The sequence below is a fragment of the Cryptomeria japonica genome, chromosome 9 (assembly GCF_030272615.1).
Source record: "Cryptomeria japonica chromosome 9, Sugi_1.0, whole genome shotgun sequence".
Classification (NCBI taxonomy): domain Eukaryota; kingdom Viridiplantae; phylum Streptophyta; class Pinopsida; order Cupressales; family Cupressaceae; genus Cryptomeria; species Cryptomeria japonica.
In genome coordinates this window covers 353,740,520-353,768,413 of record NC_081413.1, presented here as the reverse complement: position 1 = coordinate 353,768,413, position 27,894 = coordinate 353,740,520, and the positions used below count along the sequence as shown (strand labels likewise).

General features: G+C 36.0%; 1 protein-coding gene across 5 annotated transcripts in view; it reads right to left on the bottom strand.

Annotated features, from left to right (window-relative positions):
• LOC131029698 (centromere/kinetochore protein zw10 homolog) overlaps positions 1–27,894 on the bottom strand; it is a 211,385-nt gene that overhangs the window by 45,550 nt on the left and 137,941 nt on the right. For all 5 annotated transcript variants that reach the window (XM_057960297.2, XM_057960299.2, XM_057960298.2 and 2 more), the window contains one exon: positions 23,213–23,308. In XM_057960297.2, the coding sequence (XP_057816280.2) occupies positions 23,213–23,308 (96 nt within the window). The remainder of the gene's footprint in view (positions 1–23,212; positions 23,309–27,894) is intronic.

The window sequence follows — 27,894 nt, the reverse complement described above, 5'->3', positions numbered from 1 at the left end:
GCCCTACTTGTGTTGTTAGTTTCATATAGACCTTCCAAGGTCTTGAACATGTCTCTCGCAGTTGTCATCTTGGAAATGAGAGGCACTAAATGATCTCTCTCAGAGTCAATCAATATCTTTTTCGCTTTTATGGCATTCTTCTTAAATTGAAGTTTCTCCTCTTAATCTTTTGGCTCAGTTAAGTCCCTTTCCTCCACAAACTGAAGAAGATCATTTTCTTCAAGTGCAATAAGCACTCTAAACTTCCATGAAGTGAAGTTTGATGTACCTTCAAGCCTATCCTTGACTTTAAGACCGTTCAACATTTTCGAGGCTTTGATGTTCCTTCTTGAAGGTGAGAGATGAAAGAGAGCTTCATAGTTTTAGGGAAATCTGATCACGATCTACTTCACCGTGGCTCTGATACCATGTTAAGTTTTATGAACAGATTAAATAGCATATAATTCACACAAAATGCACAGTATGTACCCTGGGAAAACCTTCCTCTTGAAGGTGAAAAACCCAGCAACAAAGTATCTTCTGATATTTATTAAAACACAAGTTGTCTTTACAAAAGATTCGCCTCACTCCTTGAAGCTAGAATCAAACAATTGATGATACAATCTGATTAATGATCACAATACAAGTCACGAACTGTAGAAGATGAGTACGATCTACTGTAGATGATGATACACAATCTACTGAAGAATATATTTTTCGATCTGCTTGATGATGATACGATCTATTTATGAATGAATACTATCTGTTTGTATAATCTGAACTGCTGAAGGATGATATATTGATTCGATGTCTTGGAAGTGAGAGGGAACGGATCTATATACCCAGACATGGGTGGCGCCAAGCAACACGACTTCTCCAAAAGTCGGCTCAATCATCACATCTTCTTCAAGAACCGATCCAATGCCAAATGGCACATCTCAATCAAAGATCGGTTTTATTATCACTAACATGTCTTCCAAGGTGGCCGGTCATAATTAGTTATGCTTTGTTAACAAACCGTTTCAATATGAAAGTCAGCAATATATAGAAATCAAACTAGTTAAATGTGTAAGGCCGATGGGCCACTCACACATTTACATTTGCTATGTCGGCCTAAAGGAATCCAACCATAGCTATAATATTAACACGTGTAAGAACAATGAGTCCTCCAGGAGTGCTGACAAACTGTTGACCGAGTTTGGTTTTTGCTCTTTGCCACTAAGACCCAATTTTGAGAGTAAAGGTTTATTGAAAATGGTTTATGGGCCTACTCCCTGCTCAAAGAAAATGTCTACTCTCCGTATTGATTTGAAGAATGTAAAGAGCGAAAGACGAAGCCTAGCAACAATTTTTAAGGAGTTAGAAGAAATCGCAAAAAAGCCTCCCGATCTTTTGATAATTGAGTAAATTATCAGTAATACTGTGGAATTATCAGTAATCCCATGGAAAACAATTCTACAAACTAGAAGGAAATATTGGATTGTAAGGTGACTGTACTCGAAGATTTGAAATTAAAGATTGTCAAAGTTATTTCCCGACATTCCACTTATCTTAAGGATTTGAGGAATGATTTCTTCACATTGGGGATAAACATTTTCAGAGAGGACGGGGAGGAGTTATTGGAAACTGGCACCGTAAAGAGGGATTTCAGAAAAAGAGTTGAAGAGTTCTCATTGGCGAACGTAGGAGTCAAGGCTTTGGTACAATTAAAGGATGCAATGATTTTTCTCTCTACTGTCAAGGATAGTGCTAGTGATATACCAAGGAAAATAGTGGAGGCGGACAAGGATATCAACAAATAGAGGATTAGAGTCAACATTACTGGTAATCCAAATGTAGACACGCTATCCCCGATCATCATTAAATTCATAACATACAACATACAAGAAAAAGATGAAGACACAAACAGCGCAGGTAGACCGAACGACACAAGAAACTCAAGAACAACCAGCAAATGTGGAGAGAGAAGAGGAACCAGCAGTGGGAGATTAGGTGGAAGAAGTTGGCATTACTCTTTTGGATTGATTTTTCTTTATGAATTAATTTGCAATGCATCTCAAAACTATTGGCTCTAGGGAGCCATTTATTTATTCTAAATCTTGTTTTAAGGACTTATGTTTAGATAGGCCGCTTTCAAGAGGCCTTTATAGTTCTACAACCGTTATGCTAAGTTTGGTTATAAATGTTAGAAGCCAATCTGCGTATAGGATCTTTTGGCAAACTTTGTGTTGTTAGAAAAAGATATACTTTTTAATTGCTTTCAGTTACTTGGATATGCTTCAATGAAAATTATTGGAATAGTTTCCTAGGATCATAGACTTTGTGCTATGGTGAATGGATGTCATTCTTCTTATGTTGAATGTATAGCTATTTCAGTATTTTTGCTGCTGAGAATCTAAGTGATTGAAATTTATTGATTAGTCCATTGTTGTGAGATATTTATCTTTGTATGAATGCTAAAAACAGTGGTTATTTTAATTATGAAGATGCTAGATTTGCTCTTCTAATCCCTATCATCTTTTGTGATGAGAGTGCGACTTGATTAGAAGATTTAGCTTTCTTTTGTTATCCTTTTGAAATTTTGAAGATTTAGCAATCCTTTGAAACTTTCTGGTTAAAAGTCATACCTTTCAATTGCTTTCTGGTTAAAAGCACACTTGGATTTTATTCATCATCTATCATCAGAAGTTAGTTGCGCCTTGTAAAATAAGCAAAGTAGGTATAGAAGATCATCATATCTATCTCAACTATTTGTTCAGATTGTTACCTATTTGGGCGTTGGAATATAGATTTAGGTAGCAAAATCTGTCAACAAACAACAAAAGTTTAAGCAGACCCATAAGTTCCATATGGTGTTCTATTTGGTCTATGAAATGCAAGATAGGATCTTTTTCTAGTTTGACTACAGTTGCAAGGTTCAACACATGGACTTAAAGAAATTTTCGACAACTAGAGTAGAGTGAATCCCTAAAACACTATTGCTAGGTGAGTTATGCCTTATTGATGCATTCAATAAGGACGTTGATGAGCAACTTCACATCAAGATTTCAAAGAATGCCAAGATAGTAAATCAAGTGTGTTGATTGGTTTATACAATTTTCAACTTTAACCTAGCTTAGAGCATGTAGCTTCACTTCATATTTACATTACCCCTAATTTTTGAGACAAGTTTTGGGAATGGCTTTCTTTTAGGCCATTTTTGGGAACACCAAAAGGTACAGCAATATAAAAAACAAGGAAATTTTAAAATATATAGGGCGAATTCAAATATTCATAGGATAACACTGATAAAGCATTCATCATATACATTATAGATCATTAGCATAACATTTGTGTTGAATTGAGAGATCACACAAGAGTCAAACAAATTAGTCAACATCAAAACTTAATTGCTTTCAAAATCCATTGTCAATATTCTTGTAATTTTAAAAATAGCATACAAGTTACAGAAAAATGCCTAAGGGCTGCAAGTTTCACTTTCAACTACAAAATGAAAATACAAAAAAAAGCAAGTTTCATTTTATTTCCTCCTCAATGAGTTGGGGTGTGGGGGTTAGTAGCATGTGAAGTCAATTTTCTTTATCCAGCAATGATTAAACATTTAATGACGAGTACCACAATAGTGAATTGTATCCCTTGGGCATGGCCGAACGCCTATTAGTCAAGTTGAATATCTGAAGGCTAGGGGGTTGCAAGGGGATGGGTGCAACCCCCAAAAGCTTCGCAAGAGAAAAAATAAAATTAGTTCTTACTATCTTTTTAAAAACATTACATTTTTATGGCGATAGCCAATCACCCCTAAGATGGGTGGGGATGCATGGGGCCTTACGTGATGTCCCGAAAGCATCCAAAGGATGACTAGCAATCCCCTTTTGTTTTGGAGACATCCCCTATATTTTTTCAAAAAATTTAGACAACCCAGGGATGTCCTGTAGGCATCCTCTCGTCCTTGGAACAATCTAAAAATGGGGACATCACAAAAAATGCTAGGGACGCATACCCGAGTTTTCCTACTTCATATCCCTACATGCTTCCAAAGTACCCCAGGCATTAGGTAATCTTCATGCAGTATTTTAGGCAAGTTCCCAAAGTTCACTTCTTCATTTTTCTCGAAAGAAAGCACTAGTTGGGAATTGGTTTCCCAATCAGCTTGGTATTAGCAAATGTAGTTCAGCCCTTTATTCCAAATATCACAATGGGGAGATGGAAAAGTTTAATTTCAAACCTTTCTATAAAAAACCTAATATATAATTCCAAGGGTCTTATGCACGAAAGATTTGGGCTTAGATTTAAACATGTAGCAAAAAAGAATATTATTGGGCAAACTATGATAGGGAGCTTGACATTAGGAGAGAATATAATTGCATGAATTCAAAATAGTTGTGGCCTCGAACATGGATTGGCAGTCTTTACCTACAATGTATTAGTATATAAAAGAAAGCACTTTAATTCAAGATAAGAACAAAACCATGATAAATATAAGTCAATGGTATTTGTAGGAATATATCTCTCAAAAAGATTTACGAACATCACAGCCAAAAAATCAGCCAACACATCACAACCCACTAAAGAGAAAGTGGTACTTTCCTCTTCTTCCACTATAATGTCTCCTTTTATTTGACCTTGATATAATTGAATGATTAAAATTAAGTTGTCAAAAATAAGTAAATTTGATGACGACTAATTTTAATTATTTAATAAGGTCATAAAAGTAATTAATCAATTAAATATTCAATGATATTTATCTTTTCAGGTTCATTTGTATTTAATTATTTTTGCATTGGACCATGATTACTAGGTGACTGTTTATATCAATGGAAAATTAAGAGGGTCACTTTATTATTTCCCATGTTATAGTAAAAAATTAAAAGGAGAGAGAAATTTGAAAAGCATTCTAGAAGTTTCTTGAATTGGTTATGAAAGAGTAGTGAAAGGCTCATTTCATTATGCTTGTTTATTATTTTCTCTTCTATAGCTCTGAGAGCTTCGGGTTTCGGTGTAGCGGGACCTAGGAGAGAAACCCTTGGGTTTTGGTGGATTGGACGAAAACCCAATTCCATCTTTTGGTTTGATTCATTTCAAGATACGCAGTTGCACATCATTCTTCACTTTGTGGAGATTTCAAATTTGTTGTCACATTGTGAGACAAAATTCACAAGTAATTGGTGATACTTTAGAAGTTTGGGATATATTGCAAATCTTAATGTAGTATTTGTGGACATCCAATCTCTTTGGGTCAGTTTATTCATGGTTTTATTGATCACTTACTACTAATAGTTGTTGGAGCGTGTTCCATGGGGATGCGTCCCCCCCCCCCCCCCACAAAAAAAAACATGAGGTTTCCAAGATGGGGACGCCTCCAGGATGTCTATCTGGCGCACCTGCACCTCCATCGCACTTCCCAGACGAATCCAAAATGTTTCCTACATTTCTCAGAGAGGAAGCGCCATGGGGGGCCGTTGGGAAATCCCCCGACAAGGAAGGTGACACCCAAGAATTTCCCATAACGAAAAAGAGAATGCAATTTAAAAAAAAAAAAAAAAGCAGAAGTGCAACCACCCTAACCCTAACAAACCTTAAACTCATATAATAGACATTGAGTCTCATTTGCAAATACAAAGAGATTTACTCAACTTAAAAATTAAATCTCAGGAAGCAAGAGGTGGGCTGCATGTTTGGCAACCGCAAGTGGAAAGTCTCGAGACTGAATACGCAAGCTTCTTCCTTTTTGCAAGATCAAAGGTAGGTAATTGTCATTCTAATTTCTAAATTCTTTCAAAACAAAATTGTTCATTGATCAAGATTCAAGATCATTCAAGAATCAAATTGCAACTATTTGAAACTAAGAAACTTAAAAACAAAACATAGAAAAATTGTTGTTTGCTTGAATAATCAGTATCATTATCACTATTAGACTATTAGTCTATTACTGAACTTAGAAACTTCGAATAAAAATTTGTTTGCTTGAAAAATTTCTGCATTTTTCTAACATTGTTTGTTGCAGCATCATTATCACTGTCACAGTGAGCTCTAAAAGCATGAGTGAGGATGAGGAGTTTGAAGTAGAAGTTTATAATGAAAATGAATCATCTAATGAACCTAGGATAGGAGTGGGGAGTCAAGCAAGTCAAACTGAAACAAGTTCTGTTGGGAGTGGAAATTTCAGCTGCCCTTCTGAAATTCTCAAAAAATGGGCCAAGGGCCCCTTTGATCCAAAATCATGCTTAAAACAATTTGCATCTAAGGTACCAGCAACGCCTGGGATAGCTAGGGGCACTAGAAAGTGGAAGTGCCACATGTGTAATCTTCAATGGCTTGGTAGCATTACTAGAACTAATACTCACTTTCTACTTGTTCAAGGCAAAGGTGTAGAAGTATGCAAAATGGTGGAAAAGAACTTGAAGCACAGGGCAGAAATATTAAAATTATGGGGTTGCAATGAAGATGAAGTACCTATATCATGTACTTTGCCACATAGGAGTAGGGGTGATCAGATTTCACAATCATTGGCAGACTTATTTAATGTGCAAGCAAAGAATGAGGTAGATAATGCCATTGGTGAATTCTTCTTTGCCAATGGCATTCCATTCCATGTGTCCCACTCTCCTTATTATAAGGAAGTTGTGGCAAAGATAATAAGGGCAGAACCATCATATGTGCCAAGTAGTGAGACTAAATTGAGGACAACAATCTTGGATCAAAACTATTCCAAGATTAATATTTTAATGGAGAAGATAAAGAGAAACTAGGTCACAAGTGTTTGCAGCATAATCATGGATGGGTGGACGGACATTAGGCATCGTCCACTCATTAATAGCATGGTTACATCTACAATGGGCCCTTATTTCCTTAAGGTTATTGATTGTTCAGGGCATAGCAAGGACGCTCAATTTCAGTTCTAGATCCTCAAGGATGCTATAGAGGAGGTTGGGCCACAAAATGTGGTGAAGGTAGTGACAGATACGACCCATGTGTGTAGAGAAGCAAGGAAGATGATTGAGGCAGCATTTAGACATATTTGGTGGACTCCTTGTTGTGCGTATGCCATGAATAATGCACTCAAGGACATGGGTAAAATCAACTGGGTTGAAACAATTGTTGGTGATGCTAGAGATGTGCAAATGTTTATCTACAACCACCACACATCACATGCACTCATTATTATCTTCTCCAAGAAGGAATTCCTAAAACTTGTAGATACTTGGTATGCATCATAATTTATTCTCTTGGAGAAGATGCTTGAGTTGCAAGAGGCATTGCAACTAAAGATTATGACAATAGAATGGAATAGGTGGCTTGAGTCGAAGACACAATAGGGGTTGAGGATGAAGGAGGTGATGAAGAATGATCTCTTTTGGACTCCTGCCAATTATATTGTCTCCATCATTGTTCCAATCTTCACAATTTTAGATTTGGGCATTCTAATACACCTTCCCTTGGTGAGGTGTATGAGTGTATTAATTCTATGCTTGGTCAAATGAAGGTTGTCGTGCGACAAAAGGACCCTACATTGCAATTCTACACCAAGCATATTCAGCCGATCATTCATCGTAGATGGAAGAAGCTCGACACTCCCTTACACATGGCTGCCTATGCATTGAACCCGAAGCACTACGTGCAAAGGCCCGACAAAGTTACACCTATAGAGGATCTTGAGGCGAAAGAAGGATTCATGAATGCAATTGACAAAACATATGTTCCTACAGAGGCTAGCTAGATTAGTACTAAGTGGACCAAATTTGCCACTCTATGGGGATATTTAAAGGCAGCCAAGATAGATCTAGAGATTATGTCATGCAACGACCCCAAGTTGCAGTGGACTATGCATGGGCCTAAATATTTGACAACTACTCTAGCCATTTATTTTTTGTCCCAGGTTTATAGTTCTTTTGTTGCTGAGAGGAACTAGTCTACTTACAGTTTCATCCACTCCATTAAGAGGAACAAGCTTACTTCTAGGAGGGTGGAGAAGCTTGTGGCAGTACATAGTGTGTTACATCTCATTGACCGCAACACATCTAGGTACAAGGAGGGTCCAACAGCCAGATGGGATATAGAGCCAGAAGATCCAACACAGATTGATGATGATGCTACACAGACAAGGCTGGTTGGTATTGGTATAGATAAGCTTGAGCATGTGGGGTCCAATAGTTTGAGTGATGAGGACATTGAGCAGCTTGGCGAGGAGCTTGGGGATGACTACACTCTACTTCTAGAGTTTAGACTTCTAGAATTACTATTTAGTATTTTGTTTTTGAAGTTTGAAGTTTGAACATTGTTGAATCTTGATAACTTGATCAGTTGATTGTAATTTTGATCAGCATTGGATTGTGATTAATATGATTATGAAATGAAAAATTTTGAGAATTCTAGTTCCAATGTCTATATTTGACATTTTGACATTTGTCATTTGAATGCTAGAATCTAGTTATTATGCTATACATCTTTATCTTTTCAAAACTAATTTTTCAAGTACTACATTCATTATGTCAGCACCACTCACCCGCCGACCCCCGTCGTTCCCAAACTTAGGCACCAAGTACCCCCATCCCTGAAACGCGTCCTCCCATCCCCAAACTCCATGGAACTTTGGTATAAAGTAAAGGGATTAAATATTCCTAATGTCATGTTTTCTTAGGGAAATACATTTCTACCATACTGTGAGGGAATAAATCAATGTGTTGGGCATTTGGAAGTCAAGAATGAAATATTTTGCAGGCAATGTGAAGGAGTTTGGATTTGGGTTAGTCTATTGTTTCTTAAGGCAAATTAAGGCAGATTATTATTGATAGTTTGAATGATCAATTCTTTGAGAGTTTAGGCTGCTCGTGGTAAAAACAAAATGATCTTAGTGTGCTTAATGAGTTGCACGAAGCTTTGAAAGGATGGTCGAACAGATAGAGTCATTTTGCTGGCTGCTAACCCTAGTACCAGTTTGTAGGAGAAAGAAACTCAACTCGTGGGCTTTTTTTAAGCACTAGGAAATGAGTATTATAGGCTCCTGAACAGGGAAGGATATTCGTATTCCTTGCAATCAATAATATCAATATGTATTGTGATGTGAAAAACCATATTGGAGGGTCGAGCAACATTTCAAGCTGCTGAAATTCTGAGCAAATTGATTTGACCTAGTACCTCTATGTGGATTGCTGATGTCTCCAATCTCCAGGCATGAGAATTTACTACCTGGTTGATTCCTTAAGAGGAACATTTCACTGGCTTTTCCATTCCTTTGAAGCTTGCATGCATTCTACAGTGGGACATGCATTTATTATAGTCTTATTTGTGTTGCTGCCGATTGCTTACTTTGCTGGATAACTTTGTATGCTTCGAAGTGATTGTACTGCTGTGCCAAGTCAAATATATTACTGGAAGTGAGCTTAAAATGAGGTCAGGAGTAATAAGTGCATTCTTATGTATTTCTGAAAATTAAATTTTGTGTCAATTCATTGCCATATTCAGATTTGAGTTCCAGAATTTAGTATCTTTTCTGCTCCTGTTTCCTTGCATTTGAATTTAAGTTTTCGAATGCCATTGTATAATTCTATAATTCTGCAAACCAATTCACTATCATTTCCTATACAAAATGTAATGGTACAAACATATATACAAACATCAGAAAGATAGCAAAAAATTGGGTCAGACTTGTGATGGGATAATACATCCACACATACATGTATAGACACAAGAGTTGTTGGAGGTAAGAAGAGAAAGGCTCAAGGCCACATGCAATTCAATTGAAGCCCCTAAAATCAAAAAAATACAATTGATAGCAAGGAAGACCATGAGATCTGTTAAGTTTATTCAAATTCTGTGATCAAGAGGATAGAAGAGATGAGGATATACTCTGAAATTAAATTTGAACTGCTGTTGTGTAAATGGAAGGATGCACAACACTTATCGATTTCGGTATTATGTTCCTCCTAATTGTATGTATGATATATACATGTGAAAGAGGGATTACATAGTGAAGAGATATGTCTTCCCACGTGGGAAGACACATCTCTTCCTACGTGCCACTCATTATAACACAGCACGTTAACAACATTAAGATCATCGCTGATCATGAGGAACGCGAGTATGAATCGCTTATCATAGCCCGTTTACATGAAAGGGTGTGACCGATGACAAACATCATAATTCGGTTTTGATTTTATTATTGATTGTTAACGTACATACTAATAGTTAACATGTAATCAATGCATCGGAATTATGAAATTGTACGACTGACGTTATAAGAATTAACACTCCCTCTTAACTAGGGAGGACACATTTCATGTTAGAGAAAACATCACAATTCATCCATTGATTGTGAAGAGAAGAGATATCACACCATAGTGATATTCAGAGATATGGTTCAACAATGAATATCAAGTCTCATGATACTCACCATAACTCATAGTTATCAAGTAAGGTATGCGCACTGGCATCAAGTCACATGATGCCTACCATACTGATAATGACTCATGGCATGTCCACGAATATTATGTCCATAATATTCACCATGAAGATCTTTATCATAATTATGGTTTATTTAACGATACCAACCAACTAATATCTACCATAATGTCTCAGAGATATATATACTATCATGACATGTCCACAGATATCAAGTCACATGATATCCATCAAGATAGATAAATTGATAATTGTAAAATCATCACCTTACAATATCAATTTGAAACAAGTGTTCATTATTGAAAAGTTGTCACCCTTCAATAATGTTCACAGGGGGGGCCCATGAAGTCATGGAGTCACACACATGACAAATAAAAGAGTTTACACATTAAACATCTTAAATATATTAGTATATCAGAATAAATGAGACTCTATCTCAAAATTAAATAACATTTTCAACCATACCAAGTTTATCTCCAAAGTGTTCAAACTTGATCCTGGAGAGAGGCTTGGTAAGATTGTCTGCAATCTGATCACCTGTACTAATATAATTCAATCGGATCACATTCCTTTCCACCATATCTCGAACATAGTGATAAGAAATCTCAATGTGTTTAGACCTATCATGAAATACTGGATTCATTGAAAGCTTGATGCAACTCTGATTGTCACAATAGATGACAGTAGGATTTAAGGGCTGACCAAACAATCGTACAAGCAATTTTTGGAGCCATACTGCTTCTCTTGCTCCCATGGAGGCTGCAATGTATTCATCTTCTATAGAACTCTGAGCAATTGAAGACTGTTTTCTACATATCCATGAGATCATTCTTGATCCTGAACTGAAGCAACATCCTGATGTGCTTCTCTTGTCAAGTACGCTTCCAGCCCAATCGGAATCAATGAATCCATGTAGGTCAAGGTCTACATGTTTATATTTCAGACCAAAACCAATAGTTCCTCGAAGATATCGCAAAATATGCTTTGCAGCAACAAGATGTATTTCCCTAGGTTCACACATGAACTGACTTAGTGTATTAACAGCATAACATATATCGGGTCTTGTGTTTACCAAATACATCAGAGATCCAATAATCTGTCTGTAGAGGGTAGGATCTGCAAACTCTGATTCTGCAGATGCTTCCTTTAGCTTGTGCAAATTTGTCTCCATAGGTGTGGTCATGGATCTACAATCCATCATTCCAAATCTCTTGAGTATATCAATGGTGTATTTTCCTTGATTAAGGATTATACCATCTGCTTGCTGCCAAACTTCCAATCCAAGTAGTGAAGAATTCCTAAATCCTTCATATCAAACTTAGAGGCTAATTCTTTCTTACATCGAGAAATACGATTATCCTCTCTTGTGATTAGTAGATCATCAACATAAAGAATAAGAATTAATAATTCACCATTGATTACTTTGTAGTAGAGATTTGGATCTGCTTCATTCTTGGAAAACCCTAATTCCAAGAGATAGTGATCAATTCTTTCATACCATGCTCTGGGGGCCTGTTTCAGTCCATAGAGAGCTTTCTTTAATCTGCAGACATGTGATTCAACCTTATGAATCACAAAACCTTCAGGTTGCTCCAAATAAACTTCTTCAATCTTACCATTCAGAAAAGCAGTCTTAACATCCATTTGATGGACTTTCCATCCTTTAGATGCTGCAATAGCCAAAATTGCTCGGACAGAAGTGTATCTGCAACAGGAGCAAATGTCTCTTCATAATCTATGCCTTCTTTCTGTGAGAAACCTTTGGCAACAAACCTTGCTTTGTGCTTCTCAATGCTACCATCTGTTGCATGTTTGATTTTGAAGAGCCATTTAGAAGATACCACAGATTTGCCTTTAGGCCTAGGCACAATATCCCAGACATCATTTTTCAGAATTGACTGATACTCTTCTGACATAGCATCTTTCCAAACTTGATGCTTGAGAGCATCTCCAACACAGGAAGGTTCTGCATCAATGGTCTCACTCATCAAGGCAGCATAACTGGAAAATAGGTTAGGTCTCTTATTCTCTCTGAAGGTCCCCTTTGGGGCAGCATAATTTTCAGCTTCTTGAAGCATCTTTTTAGCCCAAAGTGGTCTCTTCCTAGTTTTAGAATAATGTTCTTCTAAAGGTAAGTCCTGAACTTCATGCTCAATGTTTTCAGGGGTCTCCCTCTGAATCTCAGGGGTGGGATCCTCATCCATGCTTGTAGGAGGATCTTGGTGTTCTAATTCATTAGAGCTTTTGGACATCCTGAATGCTATGTCTTCTTCAAAGATAACATCTCTACTTAGTTCAATTTGCCTTTGTCCAGGTATGTATACTCTGTAAGCCTTAGAGGTTTCATTGTACCCAACAAATACCCCTTTCTTTCCAGAAGGTTCTAACTCTGATCTCTTTTCTTTGGGAACATGAATATAGACTGGACACCCAAAGATCCGGAGATGACTTATGTCAGGTTTGTTACCAGTAAAGGCTTCTTCAGGGGTTTTATTATCAAGAAGAGAATGAGGACATCTATTTTGAATGTACACAGCTGTCCTAGATGCTTCAGCCCAAAATGAGGTTTCTATATTTTGGTCAAACAACATAGCCCTAGCAGCTTCTACTATAGTCCTATTCTTTCTTTCAGCTACCCCATTTTGTTGTGGGTTATAAGGTACAGTTAACTCCCTCTTAATCCCAACATTTATACAATAATCTTTAAACATATCAGAAGTGTATTCCCCCCCATTGTCTGTTCTTAAGGTTATGATTTTCTTATCTGTCATGTTTTCTGCAAGAGCTTTGAATTCCTTAAATTTAGAAAGGATTTCTTCAGACTCTTTGTACCTCAGAAAATATATCCAGGTCTTCCTAGAATAATCATCTACAAATATTACATAATATAAAAATCCCCCTAAGGAGGGTACAGACACGGGTCCACATAAATCAAAATGAACTAATTCTAATACATTTTTGGATTTACTATTGCTAGAATTGAAAGACCCTTTAATATTCTTTCCCAAGGCACACCCCTTGCAAGCTCCTTCAGAATTGTGACTTATCTTGGGTAAGCCAATCACCATCTTCTCTATCTTAGGTAGGGCATGGAAATGAAGGTTCCCTAATCTTTTGTGCCAAAGTTCATTCGAATTTGGAGTCTCATGAATCAAGGCTTGAGGTGGAGTGGTGCAAAGTCTGTAGAGGCTCCCTAGTCTTACTCCAATAGTGTGGGCTTTCTTGATGGTGGAGTTCTTTGGCCAAGCAAGTACCTTTCCTTCCATAAAGGTTGATCTGTAACCCTTATCTTCAAGTGCAGAAACTGAGACAAGGTTTCTCTTTATACCAGGTACAAATACAACTCCAGTCAGCTGTAGGGATGTGCCTGACTTTAGGTTGATATTGCAGGTTCCTATTCCCATAACTGGATAATTTGAGTCATCACCAATTGTCATTTCTTCATTTGAATTTTCCACAAGTGTGTCTAGGTGCTCACGAAATCCAGTGATGTGTCGAGATGCTCCGCTGTCGATCACCCATGTGTTGGAACTGGAGGTGACTTGACTAGAGAGGGTTGAGTCACTCCCTTTCTTAACTTCTACCATAGAAGCCTGTTGCTTGATCCTGTCTGGGCACTTCATTGCATAATGCCCATATTGGTCACATCTAAAACATTGTACTTCAGAAATGTCTCTCTTCTTCTTTGAAGACCCCTTTCCATTTGAGCCATTGTCCCTCTTTCTCTTAAAGTTCTTCTTCTTTCCTTTCTTGTGAGAATTAGAGTTTAGAACTTGAATGTCCTCATTACCATTGTTTTGTTTTATTCCTCTTGTGACAAGCCAAGATTCCTCTTGAATGCAATCGGTTTTCAATCTATCAAACTTAGGAAATTTAGAACGAGCACTGATTCCTTGAATGAACGATTCCCATGAGGTAGGAAGTCCATTTAGGGCCATCATAGCAAGTTCTTTGTTGTCTACTAGATGTCCAATAGTGGATAGTTGATCCCTAAGCTCAATGATCCTCAAGAAATAGGATGTAATTGTCTCTCCTTTATTCATCATTATATGGTGTAGTTGATTCTTCAAGGTGAGAGCCCTGCTAGTGTTGTTGATTTCATAAATGTTAGCTAGGGCTTTGAACATTTGAAAAGTCGTCTCATATTTGGAAATAATTGGCACAATGTGGTCTCTCACTGAATCCACAATTATCTTAAGAGCCTTCTCATTGTCCTTGCTCCACTGAATTTTCTCTGTATCAGCAGAGGGTTCACGAATTTCACTTTTGACATGGGAGTCAATTTTATTTTCTTTCAAAACAAGCATGATCCTGAATTTCCAAGATACAAAATTTGATGCTCCATCTAGTCAATCTTCAAACCTAACTCCGGTTCCCATTAGGATTATAGGAATGTGATCTACTAAGAGCCGAGTGAAAGTCTATATGATCGTTACAGAATTTAATTTGATCTTCCTTAACTTCGCTCTGATACCAAGTTAAGTTTATTCAAATTCTGTGATCAAGAGGATAGAAGAGATGAGGATATACTCTGAAATTAAATTTGAACTGCTGTTGTGTAAATGGAAGGATGCACAATACTTATCAATTTCGGCATTATGTTCCTCCTCATTGTATGTATGATATATATATGTGAAAGAGGGGTTATGTAGTGAAGAGATATGTCTTCCCACGTGGGAAGACACATCTCTTCCTATGTGCCACTCATTATAACACAACACGTTAACAACATTAAGATCATCGCTGATCGTGAGGAACGCGAGTATGAATCGCTTATCATAGCCTGTTAACATGAAAGGGTGTGACCAGTGACAAACATCATAATTCGGTTTTGATTTTATTATTGATTGTTAACATACATACTAATAGTTAACATGTAATCAATGCATCGGAATTATGAAATTGTACAACTGACGTTATAAGAATTAACAAGATCTACTACTCATCTACAGCTAAGTGAAGAACCTCTGGTCATTTCTCCCATTCCAGCTTCATCCCCTCCTAATTCTCCTTTTGTTTCTCTTCCTCCTGCATCTCTATGAAGGTTGGTTTCCCATCACTTTCCATCACCCATGCCCAAGGATGTCACTTTTACATCTACACCCAGAACACACACATGAAGCTTGATAAATACAATTGTCAGGATTTCAGAGATTAGTCTGAGGTGCGGCATGGATGGTATGATTGTATTGGTATATAAAAGACATGATGGGCTCTGTCTCTGGTATCGAAGAATGGGCAATTGATGCTAATTGATTTTTCTGGCTACAAATTCCATTGAACATCCTGCCTTGGGGCATGTTGGAGGTGAATGAATTTTGATATGCCCCATATCTGAAAGCCTGTTCTAATCTCCATCCATGTCATCAACAGAATTCAAAGTACAATAGTGGATGTAGGACATTTTCCATCTAACATAGACAACTTTGATCTAATGCTCCAAAGTTTTTATAAGAAATGCTTCAGAAACGTTTAAATAAATACAATTGGCGGGTGTAAAGCCAAACTCGATGACCTTTGCCAGAGTATGGACATCCATAAAAGCATAGAGGAATGAAGATTTTCATCAAAAGTTATATTTGCATGTAGCCACGTATGCAAAATATGGAACCATAGACAAGGCATGTGTTGTGCGAATCGCACACCCATCCCCATCTTGGACAGGGACCCCCCAGTTTGTGCCTTTCTGTCCTGCCCTAAAATTTGGCTAAGTCTGGAATGTCCTGATCCTGAAATTTGACTAAGTCTGGAAAACTGAGGAAACCTCCAAAAACTAGAATTTGCAATATAACTCCTGGAGGGCCGAAACCACTCTCAAACATCCTGAAAGTATATATGGAATATAACTTAAAGTATAAGAAAGGAGAAAGACATATGGAAATGTCACTTATGCTCAATTTCAGACCCAGAAGCCAAAAGTTGAAAAAGTGAAAACTTGCCAAGAGGCCCTTTAGGTCAGAAATTTGCCTTAATTTGCCAAAAGACCCTCAAGGTCCGAAAAACACTTTAAATGTCCATTTTCGGACCCTGGGGCGAAATGTTTAAAAAAAAACGCGATTTTGCAAAATATGTTACAAGGTCCGAAAACCACTTAAGTGTCCTCATTTTCGGACCCTGGGAGGTAAATGGAAAGTGCGTCGAGTTTAAAAAACAAAACGCGTTTGAGATCTGAAATTCGCCAAAAGGCGTTTAAACCCCGAAATCCCAAAGGGCGTGAGTGGTTCGAACTTTATTTAAAAGTTGCAAAAATGTGCCAATGGTCCGATGTTTTTAAAGGAATTTGCAAATCATGTTAAGTACTCCGAAAATTCTTTAAAAAACTCGCCAAAAGTCCTGAAGCCGCGAAATCCCAAGAGCGATGAATACTCTGAAGTTTGCATAACGTGAAGAGGCGTCCAGGTCCGAAACTCCATGGTTCTTGTTAAAACACGAAAATCGCAAAAGGCGTTAAAATTCATTCAAACACTCCGAAATTTGCAAAAGAGTGGTTCAAGTTTCAAAATGATAGAGTTCGCAAAAGTGTTTAAATGCTCCGAAATTCGCCAAAAGAGTCTAAAATCGCGAAATTTCCAAGCGCGTTTAGGTCCGAAAATATTCCCAGCAGAGTTCGCCAAAACATGAAAACCTCCGAATTTGCAGAAGTGTTTAAGGGTCCGAAGTTTTTTTTGCAAAATATGCTGAATGGTCCGAAATTCTAGGCAAGTTGTAAAAAGCCTTATGGCCCGAAGTTTTCTTTTAAATTCCAAAAAATGCCTGAAGGTCCGAAAATGATAAAGTTGCAAAAAAGTTCTAACAATCCGAAATTTCCCAAAAGGGTGCTTTAGGTCCGAAAATGCTTAAAAGGTTTGTAAGAAACCCCAAGAGCTCCGAATTTCACCCAAAACATGAATTTCGGACCATGGGGCCGAAATTTAATATTTGGAAGACGTGCAAAAATCCCCAAATGGTCCGAAATTTCACTTAAAACGCCAATTTCGGACCCTGGGGGGCTAAATTGGAGAATATGATGAAATTACAAAAATGTCTAAGTTCTCCGAAATTTACCACAAAAGGCATGAGAGTTAGAGTGTTAAAATTTTCAGAAGCTCTTCAAACCTCCAGAATCGTGCTATAAGAGGTTTTCAAAACGTCGTAAACCCATTCAAAACGCCCAAGACTCCAAAGGTAAAATCACGCAGAAGTAAATCGCCCAAACACCATCAAGGCCAAGGATCAAATTTCACATTCGAAGAGAAAGGAGAAGCATTTTCAAGATACATCTCACAAAGAGCTTCTCAAGCCAGACGTCGTAATTAAATTTAATATTTGTTAAATTATTTAATTTTTCAAATTAATTTAATGAAGTGAAACTGGTTGATTGATTGCAGGACGTCATTGGAGAACCAGGAGAAAAAACATGAAACGCAAATCAAGGAAGGATCACAATCAAGGCCAGGCGTTGAAAACTGGAAAAAGAAAAAGATGTGGGAATGTGCTGCAGGAGCGCGAGAGCAACCAAACATTGGGAACCGTGCCGCTGAACAAAGATGAAGTCCACCACCGGGACCAAAGACCAAAGAACACTCTGAATGCTGCAAGTTTATGCATTATCAAGAAAATGCACAGCTGGATTTAATTCAAGGAATTCAATTCCTAAAAAGCTGAAATTGCTTTATTGTAAACTGCCTATGGGTCCCATGCAAGATATTTTTGTGGATAACTATTCCCAACCACCAAGAAGATTGGATAGACTCAAATTAATGCCAAAACAGTTGTAGGTGGTTGAAATTGAGGTTGGTTGGATAACTGAGAATTGATTAGGCATGGATTAAAGCTGCCAGCTTCTGGAAGGCAGATCAGGACCTTTGGATGCAGTCCATCCTAGCCTTCGATTCATTATTGTAAAATCTATAAAAGGCAGAGGCCTTTCTTTTGTAAAGGGTTAGATAGTTAGATAGTGAGATAATCAGAGCTTGTTAGATAGTTAGATCTTAGAGGTTAGAATAGGTTAGATCTTAGCAGTAGCATAGAGATGCTGCAGAAATTGTTGTAATGGCAGCTGAAGAAAATATATGAACATTGATTTGGTGTTTATTGTCTTGTTTTCATCCTGTTTGCATGGTTTCTTTCAGCATTTTAGATAGATCTTTCTGTTTTGGGTGTGCAGGTATTTGATAGATTCGAGCTCATACCACTGAGGATATGTTGATTGTGTATCCTTTTGTGTGGTTAACTTGAGCCTTTAATTGTGCTTAGTTCAATTGCAAGTGTCCGTCTGAGCTGCGCCAGAATTGGGTGCTTAGTCGTGCGTCTCCAGTCTGAAAATCTTCCAAGTCCCTTTGAAGATTGCACCGTTCCTGCAAGGTTGTGAGCTATTCTGGCCAAGCAGGAATTGGTTATGTTGAATCTGTCTATCTGCATACCCGTGTTGTTAGTTTTAGATCTCCTAACCCTTTCCTTTTGCTCTTTATTGCGTAATTCGAGAATCACAGCAGACTAGCTTGTTGCAAATCGTAAGTCCCCTTGTGTTTCTAGCAAAAACACATCAAGCCACTGAGAGATCCTGCAATCAAGACCTGACAAAAGAAACCTTGAGGTTGTCCCCTTTGATCAAATATAAAAAATAGCATTAGGGACTTCCTTATCTCAAGAGAGGATAGGATACTTAGCTGGTTATTCTATTCTGCGTTGGCCGTCTGGAGTTTGCAGCAATGCGATTTCATCCACGTCAACAGCATGTTAACTTTTTGATAGAATACCTTGAAGAATGTAATGATCGCAGGATATGCATGTACGAAGTGGTTAGATTCCCCTGCATACAAATTAAGTTTCTTTGGTGTAGTCTTTATAGAAAAACCTTTTCCTAAATATTTAATTAAAACTTAATTAATACAATGGCAACTCATACTTCTGTTTACCTGGTCGATCTTATATCTTATATCTATTGTACTTCCTTTATCATTTCTTACCATGTATGCTAGGCTGTCTTATAAACCGTTCAGATTGGCTCACAAACATTAAGGATACTAGCAAAGGTTACTTCTACATAAATATTAAAAGCGATCCATGAAATTAGTATTCCTGCAAGGATTTATGTTAGCAGTTAGACAAATTGCACACTACATCTGTATATTCACATTGCATCATGTCCATCGAACTGTTTGAGTATGATAAAATTTCTACTGTTATAGATCAGACGAATTAAACCAGAGTATCTACAACACCCAAGAAGGTCAAACCACTCCATTATACAATACATATGATGATGGAGCACAATTTCTCGGTGATCTTGTCTATGTTCATTAATTAAAGCTCTAACAAATTTGTGAATCATATATATGTGCTGCCACTTCAACCTATCCACATATCATGTATAAATCCAATTAATAAATAAGTCCTAGACAAGAGAAAACAATTATTATTACATGAATTAATGTGATTTTCATTGATAAAATGTATCTCTTTCTTGAGATATATTGTTTGTTCCTTATTATTTATCTTTGATTCATGTTACATGCATTCAAGAGGTAAAAGTGTCTCGTATCCATTATTGGATCTGGAAAGGTAAAAGGATAAAATGAATGCTTGGGAGGATTTGTCATATGATCATCATAATAGAGGAAGTTGGAAAATTTCATTGAATTGCTATTGACCCTACTCATTGAGCTTTGTTAAATTACTCAAGAAACTACATCCTTGGCATTAGCCATGTAAACCTATGGAAGAGTCTATGGTTTATTAATAAACATTTTTTTACGAGTAACATCTCACGTGCTTGTTTCGATTATGTGTGATTTTGTGGATAACACATTTTTATATATTTTTTTGGCCCAAACCAAAGATGGGATACTTTCTAAAGATGAACATTGTGGTACTATACCGACATGAATGAGATGTCTAACATTATTTAGACATTAAACTTTCTTTTGTTTGTACAATTCTTACAACACAATCTTGTCATATTTTTTATTATGACAAAATTATACATTTGTAACTTGTTTGGTGCTATCAATATATCAATTCAATTTTCATGTAGAAATTACATAGAAGAGATCACCCTTTTAACATGAACTTCCTAGCAAAGGAATGATCAAAGATAAAGCAGATTGTCACAAGGACAACAATTGTCGTTTTTTTTAGTCATGGGTGGCTTTTTCCAAAAAAAGATAGAATAAGCTATTGATGACTATTTAATGATCCTAGTGATCTTAAGAAGGATAATCATCAATAATACATCAAAAATGTTTGAGATGAGAAACAATTATTATAATGAAAACATATGAAATTTATAGTTTTTTTTAAACAGTGGAAATAGTAAGGTGCATTACTAATGAATACATAAATTAGCTTCCAAATGATTGGTACTTAGTTGTAAATGTGAAATTCTACCCCACACCAACCCCATCAAAACAAAAATCTTTACCTTTTAATATATTAATTTACACCATATTATTATAATTAGACTATGGTTTACAAGAAACAAATTATTATTGACTAGCTAATTAACATCTTCTCATTAAATTATTAATCACTCTTATGAAACATAATGATTGGGGAATTGGTTATGACTATTATCCCTAGTTAAATAAGACATAAGGAATTCAACCAATAAAATTATTTGCAATATATAGAACAATGTGAATAAGAGAAATTTGAAAATAAATAATCTTTTTGAATGAACAAAGAAATATAATGGTGCACGATTGTTGTACTTTTTTCTTGTATTATATGGAATCGATGGACTAGTGGAAATGAGGTAGTGATACTATGCTTATTATTAGCAAAACCAACCTCTAGATTTACCTAAGTCTACATCGTGGCCCAATAACTCATAGGTCCTAGGACTATTTCCAAAGCTTAAACTTGGAAAAGATGAGGTAGAAATGATGATTTATAGATTCTCTTAGGCTCATACATAGGGACATGTCAAATGTTACAGGGGGAGAGACAACATCTCAAAATCAAAACCATTTCTAATATTTCAATTTCATACTAATACATTTTCATTACACAATCTAACAATGTTGATATTACTTCATGAGAAAATTCCCAAATAAAAATTTTGATCCAATTAAATTTTTTTGGGTTTCCTAGATGGTTGTCAATCTGAATCCTCATAGTTATAGTCAAATAAACATCTAGGAATTTACTTGAAAAAATCATCATCCTTGAATTTAAGGGTGCTAGTATTGTTGCTAAAAATGCTTAAACACTTTCCATTATAAGGATAAGATGACCTTATTCTAGTAAAGATGTAGTTTTCAATTATAAACTTGTCAATTCCATTGAACAATCTAACAAATGTCACATAGTTTGTATTGGTTGTTTCTCATTTTTTAATGCATATTTTATTTGTTACAGATGACTAGCTAGAGAGGGATCATTTTGGGAAGTTTTGCAAAAGATTTTGATTATTTACTATTATGCATTGATTTTATATAAGATTGAATACATGAATGTAGCTTAGCAAATTTAAAGACTCTGAGGGAGTACAAAAATAGCAACCCATTTGGAGAACACTACGTTTTAGATCAATATTTGGGGTTTTGGCTATTAATCCAATGGATCTTAAATTGTGGAGTAGTTCATTTTAGATGCATAGTCATATTAGTTGGCTCAGAGATCAATCAAGTTGTGAAGAAATTTAGATGGAAAAGAGGAATAGAGCAGTGTAGGAAATTAAGTCAATTTAATTCATTAAAAAAAAGGAAATATTAGGTCTAACATATCTGAGAGACATACTTTGTGCACGACAATAAATTCTTTATATCAGTTTTGGGTTGATCTATTGTACTTTGTTATTGGACTTGATCAACCCAATAACCTTGTACATATGCTTAATTGTATAGGACTATGATTTTATTGGACTTGATCAACCCAATAACCTTATACATATGCTTTATTGTATAGAACTAAGATTTTTAAACTATCACATCATTTTTTATTGCTTATGCATCTTTTAAATTATTACAAGCAAGCTAGGTATTGTTAATACCATGTCAATAGTAATAAACCAATTTACTAGTAATAAATAATTTAAATTGCATCCTTGTTGGATTCATACTTGCCTATGTTTCAACAACTAGATGAAATGGTATATAATTGTGGATTTGTTTCCATTCAATTATATTTGACCTATAGGAAAAGAGGATACTAATGTAGTCCGGAATGCATGATTATCACCTTTGACTATATTTTGAATATATAGATTATATTTTATTCAATTAGGAGTGGCTACATAGTATGGGATGTGAATGTCATTCACTAGTTGAATATTATGTCAACACATGATAATAATTTTGTAAAATTAATATTAAAATTGCATGTAAATGATCAAAATATATATTAAAGAAAAGGGGTTACATGAGAGAAAGTTGATAAAGTTGAAATATATGAGATTAAATATATAGAATAACATTTGTCTATTCAATTATAATTTTTTTAGATTTTATAAGAAATATATATAGTTCTCATCATGATTTTGATTGGCAAAGTGATTTCTATTAAAACTACTTATGAACTTAAATTAAACACGGAGATCTATAAATTAAAGGATGAAAAGAATGTAGATGAAGTAAAATAAAGAAGAAACATGATGAAGTATGAAAATTGCTGGAATTTTGTCATTGATGTCAAGGGTCAGCAGGGTGGCATGAAAGAACAGTTTTGGCACTATTATCATTTGACAAGCCAAATTAAATCATTAAAGTTAATTCATTATTCTTAGGATCCAAAAGATAGCATTCTTGCTAAATCTTTCTCCATTATTGTTAAAAGTGCAAGCTTAGACATTAAAAGAGTAAATGAGTTATTGAAGCTACTAGAATTTCCAGCAGGTAATGTTAATAATACATACCTCAAATGCAAGTCCAAGAATTTCTTGAGCCAGATAGAGACAATCATTGTGCACAATGATAGCAACTTGACTTAAGGTGTTCAGCTCCTTAGCTAGCTTCATTGACATTACAACACATACAAAAGCTGTCAAACTAAACAAAACAATAGTCTAAAATTTAAATTAAGATGCAACAATATTATAATCAATCATAAGTCCAATCACATATTACACAAGCAAAAATATGGATTTTCCTACTACCATCCACTACATGATTATAAACTAAAGATGGTTAAAGAAAATTATCTGATAAAGAAACCAATTCATAAAATTGAATGGCTTCCACGCAGTTTATTTCATGCCTTTTTAGCCAACAAAATAAACAAAGCATATACCTATAACATATCTTAAACATAAGGGTACTTTTGTATTCATCATTCAAATTTTTGTATTGTTTCCTATTGCATGTCTACATGACAGTCACATTATCTCCCCACAGATATTTGAACTGTTCTGATGATTTGCTAAGATTCTGCAATTCACTCAAATCCCCTTTCTTCACCATATACCAAGCATTCATGACTTCACTCAAGGTAGAAAAAATAAGTGTACGCTAGTATCTGTCATCTATCCCACCAGTCCAGATCATAATCCATTCATATGATTACTATCTTTCTTAAACATTACTTGCTTAAACGTTTTCTAGACAATTTATCTCATGCCTCTTTACTCTTCAAAATAAACAAATCATATATATTGTCATAAATCTTTGGTATTCATCAATGTCATGTTTTCTATCTATGTCTATATGATAAGCTCGCTATCAACCTATAAATATTTAACGTCCTTAGAGGATTTCCCAAGTTCCATTATTCACTCAAATCCCATTTTCACTATATAACCAACAAAGGATATAGGGCTTGGATTGAGATAGTGCGGCCTCAACAGCAACCAAATGAAGAAAACACACACACACTTATACTGAGGGGGGGGGGGGGGGTGTTGAATCAGTATAAGAAGAAATTTTTCTATTTATAAATTTAGTAATCTTAAGCAATAATCAAAACATCAACACAAAAAAAATCTAGCAAATTAGAGCACAAGATGCACACACAATTTTACATAGAAACCCTTGCAGGAGAAAACCATGGCAAAATATTGCTTTTATACAGAACTTCTTACAACTTTGTAGGTGCCAACCCACAGTAGACCCCAATCCCATTAGTTCGTAGGCACCAACTTTTGGAGGCGCTTTCCCCCATAACTAAACACCAACTTAGCAAGACACACCAATCTCTCCTTTGAGAAGCACCAACTTCCAAATCAAATCAAGGTTCCACTATTTATGTTGCTTCTTCAACAGATGATAGACAATACGATCTCCTCTATTTATTCACCTCCCAAGTCTGCTTGTAGGTCTGAAATAATTCGCCTATAAAGTCTGCTCTTAGGTTTGCAATAATTTACCTTCAAAGTCTGCTCTTAGGTCTGCAATAATTTACCTTCAAAGTCTGCTCTTAGGTCTGTAATAATTCAGCTTCAAAGTCTTCTCATACACAGGTCTGCAATACTTCACCTTCAAAGTCTATTTAGATCTGCAATAAATCTCCTTCAAAGTCTGCTCAAGTTCACCTTATGCCTCTTAATTTGCTCAAAAATCTGCTCATGTGTGCTTCAAAAGAACTGTCCAGAATGCTTCTTAGATCTGTCCCAATGTCTTCTACAAGTCTGCTTAAATATGACTCATATGCCTGACCAAAACTGCCTCATATGTCTGATTAAATCTCCCTTAAGTCTGATTACAAATCTGCTCCATATTAGGCACAAGATCTGCTCCAAATCTGATCCAACTTTTGCTTCAAATCAAACACAAGTTCTGCTACAAATCTGACCAACTCCTGCACAAAATCTGCTTTATTTTATCCAAATAATCTAGCGCATGTTTCTCATATAAATCTGCATATGTTCTTCAATAAGAATAAAAAATACTCTTCTTGTTTTCTGCTCTAATTCAAGCTTTTACTTCTGCTCTAAATCAAAATAAAATTCAATTAATTGCCTTCTTTTGCATTCTCGAATGACTTCTACTTATACCCTTCAAAGTGCACCTCTTCACCAATGGGAATGCCTTTTCCAAGGTGGTCGGCCCTCTTTAGCAGATATATATTTTATATCTGCTACCTCCAAGGAGGTTGGCCAAGATATCCTCTTTTTTAATTTAATTAAAATGCCACCTTGCATGGTGCATTGCACTTCATGAATAGATGTGACTTCATTGGAAGGGACATGATTCTCCCTAGGGATATGAACGGAGTTGGCTTTTTCAAGAACATATATATTTATTTTATTATAATTTAACCTCCATATGAATTAATATAGAGAGGTCGGCCATCATAAAGTGAATTTAATCTTACTTGCTGCCACCATTAATCTTACTTTCTGCCTTAGAGACTTAATTAATTTCTGCATTTAATGTTTATTGCTACTGTTCTTTACATATCTTACAAACCTGCTCAGAATGTCTGCTATAAATCAGTCTTTAGATCTGCTATGGTTCTTTCTCAAAAACTTCCTTAAATCTACATTAAAAATACTTACAGTGGTCTGTCTCAAAACTGCGGTATATCTCCTTCTTGACTTTTCTCTTAAAATAGGAAAATATTCAATAACTTTTTGCTTCTATTTCCCAAAACTAACCTCTATTTAATATACTTTGCAAAAGTACTTACATGATTATCTGATATGTTCAAAACTGCATATTGATTTCTGCATTTATTCTTCTTTGACATAGCCTCTAAAATAAATGATAAACAACAATCTCACCTTTGACATCAATGACAACTTCCAACCCAAAATATCCTCCAATTGCCCTTTTATCACATCAAAACTCCAACAAAATCTCCACAATAGCAGCAAGATATTGGAGACTGAAGAGTCAAAACACATCAAAATCTTCCATATTTGGAACCCAAACTAAAACTTCAATCTGCAGCACAATGGTGATCCTTGAAATGAAATCACACCATCTAGCTAGGGGATCTTCATCTCTGAAACTAGTATTTTGTTGAGAATACCCCCTAACTTTTCTTTTTTAAATTTGTCCATCAATATGTCACATGACAATGCAAAAATAGAGCTTTTACTGATATGAATTTTCTGATTTGAATATGTTCAATACTTCTTGCAATGTGCATTACAATGCACATGAAGATTTTGACATTTCAATGAAGCACAACATTAGGAAATGATAGCAAAATAAAACTAGCAACTAAACATATCCAAATACCTCAATAACGAAGTCATAGAGAGTTATTCAGCAATGTTACAGTGGGTCAAATAAGTGGACAATCCTCACAAGAGCTGGAAATCAATCTCTGAAGCCCATTTACTAACCCCAACTTCGACCAGCAACCTTCTACATTCATGAGTTTCACCTACATGACACACCAAAGACTGATAACACCAATTTTAAGACAACGGGTTTGCTACAACTCTGTTACAGTCCACAAACAGCCTTGAAAAGCTCTAAAACTACCCTCAAGTCTTAACCTTGCTCCCTCTCCAAGAACCACCAAATGAGGGGGCAATTCCAACCAATATACCACTACAAATAATGAAGGGAAAGACCTCCAAGTGATTTCAAAACACCCCAGCAAAGGTGGAGGTCTGATTTAGGCACCAAAGATGGGGGCAGCCGAGCAAACATTCCCCATAACCCTTCCAAATCAACCAAGGCCAAACTAAAATTTGTTTCTATCTCTTCCCAAGTGCTGGGCGCCCTCAACCAGCTAATAAACTGCCCCAAAACTAAGGCATTTATCCTCTTAGACTCACTCGCCCCCACCAAATCAATGGTACAATCTACTCTAGTGATTCGACCTCTTTCTAAAATTCAAACCCTGCTATGTGCTACCTCAAATCTAGTCCAATCTGGTTGCCTAACAGTCAAGGAACTTTTAAAAAAGGTAGCTACAAAAAGTTATTACCTCACCTACCATGCAAAAAGAAGGGTTCAACCATCTCACTGAAAGTGCATCGCAACGCCAAGAAAGACAACAAAACACCACAAATCCAATGCCAATAAACACACAAAAACTCACCAACCAATTTAACTTAAAAATATTTATTTCATGAAACCCCAGAATCTGAAATCTTCATTAAAACCATTGTGTTTCCTGAGTGAAAACACCGGACCAATTAGGGTGGGTCTGTCACGACCGAAACCAGCAAGATTAAAGATACCTGAAAGAAATCTTTTATTCCTTCAGCTTCTGCTTAAGTGTGCAACTCTGAATTAATGAAATGACAGCCAAAACTCCAATTTAAAGAGTTTCAAGGGAAATAAGTGTTAGTTTTTAGTGATCAGATTAACAAATAGGTAGCAGAAACAAAATACACAGTAATGCAAAGCACACAACACAAATATACCCTGGGAAAACCTCCCTCTTGGAGGAAAAACCCACCAACCAAAGTCTCAGATCTGAATATTATTAAAGGCAGAAAACAGTTACAACTTAGCCCAGCTAGGGCACAAATATGAATGTCAACTAAACATACTTATCTGATGTCCTGATCAGATCTGAATATGATCGAATCATTCAGAATATTATGTGCAGACCCAGACCCTGAGTGAAATTCGCTGGTCCTCATATGAATTTGTCAGCCTTGAATGGAAGTATGCTCAGCCTATATGATGTCCACCC